Raw genomic sequence first — 8,822 nt, forward strand, 5'->3', positions numbered from 1 at the left:
CTTTTTTTTTTTTAAAGTAACCTTATTTTTTTAGCTTTACTTGAAATTAAGGAGCAATAAAGAAGAAATGATTTCCACACTGGTCCACAAATTGAGTTGATAATTTTTTTTTTTTAATAGAAATTAATGAAATAGAATTAGGGTACATTTTCAAATATGGAAGAAGAATAATGTATGGCTTTGACGGTACCGCAATTAAATGATGAAAAGGAAAATCAAAAAGAATTGCATGGACATACGCATGTGATATCATTTCTTTTTTTTCTCACCGACCATTTAATCCTACTTATTACACAAATTGAGAATTTGAAAACTTTTTTTTCTTTTTTTTTTTTTTTTTTTGACCAAAACAGTCGGCTTGACTGCTTTAATATTTTTAGTAAAAACGAATGGAGAGTATTTGTTGGAATATTGGGGACCGTGGAGGAGAAAAATGGAATTAAAATTGAAAGGTGTTAGATATAAGTCGTTTTAAGTGTTGAGAATTGAGGGTCAAAACTCAAAAGTTGAAATTACTGTTTGTTTTGGATTCGGTAAAACATAGATATCAACCAATCTGACTATACCAGTCGGCAGCTGCACGTGGCATCTATTCCCCTCCCTGCTTGCCGACGGATGGACTCCGGCCTAGGCCCATACTCAACCTCCGTGGGCTTCCAATAGGCCCAATAGAGCCCAATTTGTCAAATGTGTCCGTAGTTACAAATATACCTATCAAATCCAAAATATTAACAGATATCACATAATACAAAAGAATTTGTAAATATAACAAAATCTATCGAGGATAGATCATATCACTGATAACAATCTATTGACGATAGAGTTTATCATTGATAGATTTTTTTGTATTAAAATTTTGCTATTGTAGGTATATAGTTCCCCTTTTTTTCTATTTTTGAAAATCCTCCTTAATTTTTTTTAAGGTCAAATGCTTTCTCAACTCATGACTATATGGTATGATGAAAGATAAAGATAATAACAATCATGGTATTATAGTTCCATCATTATTTCCACATTTCCATATGGGTTCTACTTCAACTAGGGGAATGATTGAAAATTTCTGTTATTTCATATAAATAAATATGAAAAATTATCTTTTTAGTCTTCGAACAATATGAGCGTATGGTCCCTCAGTTTTTAAAATGTACTTTTTTAGTCTTCAAATTTATAAAAATAGGTCTATTTACTCCTTGAATTTTCAAAATGTACATTTTTAGTCTCCAAGTTATAAGGTTTAAAAAGTTTTTGAAGTATTTTTTATTTGACTTTTTAAAAATAATTTATGATATTTAAAATTTTAAAAATATAGTTTTAGAGAGGATGTGATTTTTAAAAATTATTCTTCTAATTTAAAATGTTATGCAATTATTCAAAATAATAGTATAAGGTTATATGAGAGATTTTTTTAACCTATTTTTTAAAATTCAGTGACTAAAAAAGTATATTTTGAAGGTATATTTTGAAAACTCGGGGACCGAATGGGTCTATTCTTATAAACCTGAGGATTAAAAAAGTAAATATTTAAACCTTAAGGATCAAATACATATATTCTTCAAAACTTGAGGACCAAAAGAGTAATTTTCTCCAAAATACTAATGTGAATATAATTACACTATAAACATTTAAATTGGTTTAAAAAGCATGAAATATTTATTTATTAATTTAGAGATTTTTAATGCTTTTTGTATATAATTTTTCAAAATATTGAAGAATAGTATTTTTTATATTGTTATCGACATTTTTGTAAAATTAAGACCTCGATATTTTAAACAATAATAATAATTACTATTTCAACTTCAAGTTGACACGACATTATTGTATTCTACCTACTTACCTTGTGCTCCTTAATTATATAGGAATTTAGGCTTAAATTTGGAAGTAATCAAATCACTAGTTGGTTGTCTATTAACCTGAACAATTCTGATAAGTGATAGCCCTATTGATGTTAAATTGTTATATACTTTTGAAATTATGAATATTCTACTTTGTTGCGTATTCAAAGATTTTAAGTAAATTTAGTAATAGGTTATTTTTCTAAGAAAAACTAATATGTTTTTTTTTTTCGAAAAATTACGAGGCTATAAAATAAAAAGAAGAATTAGCTCTTCAAATAAAAATTAAACCTAATTTTAAAAGTTAATGAATTGTAGTCCTTTGCTTATGTCAGTACTATGAAACATTACCACTTTAACCCCAATGCATTTCTTTCTTCTTCTTCGTGTTCAACTGCTCGATCTGAAATAATAATAATAATAATAATAAAACATGTGCACTTTTTATGCATTCGTCTTCTTCTTTCTCTTCTGCATTCTTGTTCTCCCGTTTCTTGTTGGTTCTGCATCGTCATCGTTTTCTTCTCCTTCCATTTTTTGTATGTGTTCTTCTTCTTCATCTTCTTCTTCCATTTTTCACATGTTCTTCTTCTCCTCCTGTGCTTGTCATCTTCTTCGTTCTCCAGATTTTTTTTTTCTTCTGTCTTCGTTTTGCATTTTTTTTCCAAAGGAAAAATTGAAGTTGCGTCTAATAAGGAACAAAAGGAAGGAGCGAGAAGCCAGATCGAGAAGAAAGAGACCAGAGCAAGAAGCGAGAGGAAGAAGCAAGAGAAAAATCTGAACAAAGAAAAAAATCGAAGAAAACAATTACAGTTGTGTCTAATGAGGAACAAGAAAAAAGAGTGGAAGGTTGGAACGAGAAGCTAGAATGAGGCTAAAGCGAGAAGCTAGAAGTGAGAGCGAGAAACAAGCTTTCGTTTGAGCATCAGGTCCTCGCATGTGATTTGGGAATAAGATGGTACTTTTACATGCTAAGTAAAAGATTATTTTTTTTATCAAATTTAAATCTTTGATCAAATTTTATTTGGGCTCCTAAAAAGGCCTTCCGTACTAAAACCCCACGATAAAATATACACGTTAACGAAGAAAAAAAAGCATAAAAAGGAAAAGGGGGAAATCCATGAAAGGAAAGCCCAAAAATGTCCAACGGACCCAATCGTGATGGCAATAACGAAGGCCCATTAGGCTCGCATCGTCACATTGGGAACAAAGAGAAAGAGGAACAGAACGTGAACTGTAAACACTCAGTCCCAGTTTATCCATGGCTGCCCTTCTTTCCTTATCTTCAACTTCCTTGACCAGAACGGCCACTGCTCTGCCTTATCCAACCACTTCCTTCAAGGTATTCACCATGTCCTCCCTGTTTCTTTCTTTACTCTCTTAGTTTCAAATTCGACACGTTATCTCAGTTCAATTTTCTGCTGATCTCTAATTCACTTGCATTTCCAGGGAAATGTGAAGATTCTCAACCCAAAGCAGCTCACCATTTCTTCTCTCAGGCTCAAATTCAAGGTCGGAGATGGTAAACACTTGGTTGTTCGCAACCAGGCTCCCGCCTCTTCCCTTTCTGCCTCCCCCGTCGAGAGTGTGCGGTTCCGTCTGGACAATCTCGGACCACAGCCAGGTTCGAGGAAGAAGGGCAAGAGAAAGGGGAGAGGTATATCCGCGGGACAGGGCGGTAGCTGCGGGTTTGGAATGAGAGGTCAGAAATCAAGGTCTGGACCTGGTGTTAGAAAAGGATTCGAAGGTGGACAAATGCCTCTTTATCGAAGAATCCCCAAACTTAGAGGAATTGCAGGAGGTAATTTCTATCATTCTGCCAGTGCTACTTGCCTTTTGTATACGAATTATAGAACTTTACGTATCTGGCTGCTAGGCGTCCACAATGGCTAATTCCGTTATAGGTTGTGGTTGCTTCATTGAGGGAGAGTTCAAATTATCTTTTCTTTCTTATCTTCAAAACTTCCATTCATTGATCTCAGTCTTTTCCCTTAATTTCATTTTACCTATTTAGTACTAGGAGGTTGTTGGAGCAATTGCCAACAGATGTTTGGAATTATTGCACTTGTGTAATTTGTGTAATTCCTTATTCCTCGATTGGAGGACATTCGACCTTGTTAGACTTTAGGAGACTAGGGCAAGGGAGAAAAGCAGTCGCTCTATTAGTGAACATCCTTTTCCTGGTTGCTTGAAACATAATCAATAAGTCGTCTAATCATGTTTGGGCTAGAGTGATTAGGAAGCTGTTATGGTTCATGATATGGCCTTCAAGTATCCTGCAGCCACCTAAGAAGCACAGACACTTCAGTTTTGCGAATGTGCTCATGTGCTCATGTCAGACACTTGGACACTCCAACACTTGTTGTACACATATCGGACACTTGTTAGTGCAACAAATGTGTTAGACATGCATAGAACACTTGTTGAGAAGACTAAAAAGGCACATATATGACAATACTAATAAATTTTGAGTGTGGAATACATCGAACTAAGTTTTTTAAGGATATAAATGCATCAACTAATTTACTTTGAATTTTCCTTTGGTATAAAAATGGTATATATTTTAATAAGCATGTCCTTGTCATGTCATGTCCTAAACTTTTAAAATATGACACATCGTCGTATCTATGTCTCATATCCGTATTTATGCTTCTTAGCCTCCAGTGTGCGAGAAAGAATACTCTTCAAACTGGATGTAGGAGGTTGTTTATTTACTTTTTGCCTTCTGGGAAATGGTAATGATGTATAAACGTGACAGGAGGACTATGAAAACGAGGGGAATAGATGATCTGTCAACCTAGCCGAAAGAAATATAAAAATTCCTCCTATTGGGTTGAATGTCTAATTAAGTGTAATTACTCAAGCTCCCAGACAGAGTACAAAATCTATGGACCCAAAAAAAGTAACTCTCTTACATAATATCTTGTATGGTTAACCATTCCTCGTTACTAGCTATGCCTTGTTGCTAGCTATGCCTTTGGTTAGAATATTTAGTTTATGAAAGGTATTTCAATATCATGTAAAGAGAATGGATTTTATGATTTCCTCTTCCTGTTTCTCTTCTCATTCCTTACTATATCTTTTTCATAAAAAGGACATTCCAAGATGATATATCGTGTATTGCATTTGTTTTCCTTATGGTCACCTTCGCATGAATTTGTGATATTCAAGGTGAACATCTGCTTTTGTTTTCAAGGTATGCATGCTGGGTTACCTAAATATGTGCCAGTAAATCTGAAAGACATTGAAGAGGCAGGATTTCAGGAAGGGGAAGAGGTCTCCTTGGAAACTTTAAAAGAGAAGGGTTTGATCAACCCATCAGGAAGAGAAAGGAAACTCCCATTAAAGGTACTAATATCACGAGTATCTACATTGTTAAGATTACACAAGTGGATATCAAAATTGACATTGTGATGTGCTGTCCTCTACTCCAAGAAGTGGAACCAAAACTGAATGATTTAAACAGATGTTGCTTAACTCATCAAGGTTCTGGTGACTGATTCATAATTTGCTTGACCTTGTCTTTCCTTCAGATTTTAGCCGATGGGGAGCTAAGTGTGAAGCTAAATATCAAAGCTCGGGCTTTTTCATCAGCAGCAAAAGAGAAGCTTGAAGCTGCTGGCTGCTCCCTAACTGTATTACCTGGACGGAAGAAGTGGGTTAAGCCATCAGTGGCTAAGAACCTCGCACGTGCAGAGGAATACTTCGCAAAGAAAAAGGCAGCAGCAGCTACTGCTTCTGCTTGAATAGTTGTAAAGTTGCAGTTGATGCAAATTTCATGTTAAATCTCTTCCTCGGTAAGTTTGGGCCTTAGCTAGTTTGTGGGCTTTAAGTCCAATTCCATGCCGTCTGATTGTATTATTGATTGTTTTCAAGGGCAAAATTCTCTGAAATGTTGGTGCTCTCTTTTACTTTATTAAACTACCAAGAAAGAGTAAAAGCAATATTTTCTTTAAAAAAATCAATTAAAAATTAGCTCATCGCCAATTTGAACATAGTTTAATTTTATTAAGCATATACTCGAGTCTTAACTAGGAGATCCAAGGTTTGAATCCATCAATATTGAACTATTAAAAAAGGAGGAAAAAAAAACTCATAAATACCGCTTTTAATATGAGTTGACTAGCGTGGAGAAGAGGAAATCAAGTATGGATGATTCAGTTAATTTAGTCGTTTCCATCATTCTCAATCATGTCATCCACTAATGTACGAGTCTTGGACCCATTTAAATATTTCTGCTTATCTAAACTAACCAAATCCGGATCAGTTTGGACATTTCTGATACGCTGAACTGTTGAACTTTAAAATTGATTTGTGTTGTTTAAAAATATTGCAAAATACAATTAGAGTGGGGAAAAAAACATACTTAAGTCAGAGCTATCTTTTTTAGCATATGGGTAGGAATTCTGATAGAGCTATGGGGTTGATCCTTCTTGGATACTAGGAATCTGGCACTGGATAGCAATAGTCAAACTAGAATGTGTCAATTTTGAAAAATTTTGGTCAGTTTCATGATTACTTGCTTCAATAAGTAATTGTGCACTGTTGTTTTGGATGCAAGGCATGTGCTTTATTAATCACATATTGCTGGATGACTCATTTCCTCTCATTCAATAATGCTAGTTTATGTCAAGAGAACTTGAAAGCGACCACAAAAGAAAAGCTGCATCACTCGTGGTGGTGCCCTTTCTCCATTATTCTAACAAATTTGGATTTTCTTTCCATGTTCTTTACTCTATCTCTCTCTTAAGCTTTGATTTGATGTAAAAACCAAATACCCACGAGCCAAAAATGATTATCTTCCAACCAAACTAGTCTCTATTAAGAGAAAAGTGGTTGGCCTAGTGATAAATAAGAAAATATTCTCTTGATATAAGGTTAAGAAGTCACTGGTTCAATCTATAGTGGTCACCTATCTAGCATTTAGTATCCTATGAATTTCTTTGGCTTTCCAATGTTGTAGGGTCAAATGATCTCTTGAAATTAGTCAAGGTGCACATAAATTAATTCAGACATTTACAGATATTAGAAAAAAATATATATTTTTATAAAAAAAAAAAAAAAAGGTTAAATCTGTCTTCCAAAACCCATAGAAATTTTTCAGCCGTTGGCCCATTACACTTGCACAACATGCTGACTATGTTATCTTGTAAGAGAATGGAATTTTAGAGCCTTTTCTATATGCCTTTATAGGGAACTTGTTCATAATTGTTGAGTATCTTATATTGCTGATGAGGAAATCGAGTTGAAGTTTTACACGTTTTTTTTTAACCAAAATGAATGGACTTCCACGTGGAAGACCAAATTCTTGGTGTTGTTTTTCTATTTATTTTTTCTAGTATGACCCTACTAATTACAATATTTGAGTTTATCTTTGAGTTTGGATTGAACTATGAACCTTTTAAAATCATTATTGGTGTATATCCACCTAATCATACTTAAATTGATTATTAAAATAGATTAAATTATAAGTTTAGTTTCAAAATTCTGACGTATGCTTCTAAGTGGATGTACGATGATTCAAAATTTTGATACATTATTGAAGCTTTTGAAAATTTAATAATAAAGTGTTCGTGAAATGTCTCTCCCGTTTAGAAATCAAGTTGCTCATATGGTAGCTCGTCATGCGGCTGGTTTCTCTAATTTGTTTCATATCTTTGCTTCTTCCAATCCAAAAGATTGCAGAAAAAGTTTGGACTTTTATGAAGTTTGCTTCTTTAAAAAAAATAAAATAAAATAAATTAGTCGTCATCATTTTTGTATTGATTATCCTCTACACACTTTATTTTCGGCCATCTTTTCATTTTTAACCTCACAATTTTATATGCAATAGGTTTTCTAAACTTTAAAAATGTCATATAAGTTTTTAAACTTAATTTTGTTCAACAAGTCTTTCATATTGAATGTCTTTTTAAAAAAAAAATAATAACAAATCTATTAAACATGAAATTGAATTTGGTGTTGGAGACATGAAGCATTCAATTTTGTATTTAATAGACTTATGAATCGTGAAGATTTTAAAAATCGAACAAGTCAATGATCCCATAAAATCGAATGTTTATAATTTTATTGGATGCAGAATCAGGAGTTTCAGAACTTAGTAGCCATATTTCAAATTTAAAACCCATTATATTATAAAATTAAAAAAATTAAAAAATCTATTAACCACACGTTTAAAGTTTAAACATAAACTCGAAACTTCAGACTAAATTCGTAAAACAATTTCGAATCCTCGATGTGTTATTTGTGTCCAAAGAAAAATTCTTTTTATAATTTGTTAAAAGAAAAATTACATTTTTAACCATGAGTTTTGAAAAACATGTGTATTTAGTGTTTTGAGTTTCAGAAATCTAATTTTTTAGTTCTTGAATTTTTAAAATTTGGTTTATTTGATCTATGAATTTCTAAAGCCCCGTTCGGTAACCATTTCATTTTTTGTTTTTTGTTTTTAAAAATTAAACATATAGACACTATTTCTACTTCTGCATTTCTTCCTTTGTTATCTTCTTTTTACCAATAGTTTAAAAAACCGAACTAAAATTTGAAAACTAGAAAAATGCCCCGTTTGATAACATTTCGTTTGCTGTTTTTCATTTTTGAAAATTACGTCTTGTTGAACATTGATGAATGAAACAGGAAATAAAAGAGTAAAGAAGAGAGCGATTACACAGTGTTTATAGTGGTTCGACGTTCACGTCCACATCCACTTTATCGAATCAGAGAGGGAGAGTATTTCGTTATCAAATGTAATATGAAGAAGATGATACAAGAGAGGCAAATTTAAAAACTCCCAGCTCACTCGCTCATAGAAAAACGTGTAAACTTCAAATAAATTTTCATCGATTACACCAAGCTACTACAGGTACCAAAATTACAACAAAAACCTTGAATGAGTGAAGTAAAAGGGAGGTCATTAGAGTAAAATCACAGCGGATGTGAAGTCACCCAAAAATCATTATCACCCTCTTGAACTGAAACATCAGAAGCCAA

At 33.0% G+C, this 8,822-nt stretch overlaps 1 protein-coding gene across 1 annotated transcript; it reads left to right on the top strand.

Annotated features, from left to right (window-relative positions):
• Positions 1–2,995: 2,995 nt before the first annotated feature.
• RPL15 (ribosomal protein L15) lies at positions 2,996–5,725 on the top strand. Its single transcript, XM_039035455.2, has 4 exons — positions 2,996–3,174; positions 3,282–3,633; positions 5,029–5,180; positions 5,366–5,725. The coding sequence occupies exons 1-4, from the start codon at positions 3,094–3,096 to the stop codon at positions 5,576–5,578; spliced, it is 798 nt and encodes a 265-aa protein (XP_038891383.1). The 5' UTR covers positions 2,996–3,093; the 3' UTR covers positions 5,579–5,725.
• The last annotated feature ends 3,097 nt before the right edge of the window (positions 5,726–8,822 follow it).

Source organism: Benincasa hispida, chromosome 7, assembly GCF_027475165.1.
Source record: "Benincasa hispida cultivar pf3 chromosome 7, pf3_genome.v1.1, whole genome shotgun sequence".
Classification (NCBI taxonomy): Eukaryota; Viridiplantae; Streptophyta; class Magnoliopsida; order Cucurbitales; family Cucurbitaceae; genus Benincasa; species Benincasa hispida.

What these genes read in the sequence shown, in the direction of transcription:
- RPL15 (XM_039035455.2), top strand. Translation starts at nt 3,094, where the DNA reads ATGGCTGCCCTTCTTTCCTTATCTTCAACTTCCTTGACCAGAACGGCC. An exon ending in ACTTAGAGGAATTGCAGGAG is followed by an intron (nt 3,634 to 5,028) that starts GTAATTTCTATC and finishes TTTGTTTTCAAG; the next exon opens with GTATGCATGCTGGGTTACCT. An exon ending in AAAGGAAACTCCCATTAAAG is followed by an intron (nt 5,181 to 5,365) that starts GTACTAATATCA and finishes TCTTTCCTTCAG; the next exon opens with ATTTTAGCCGATGGGGAGCT.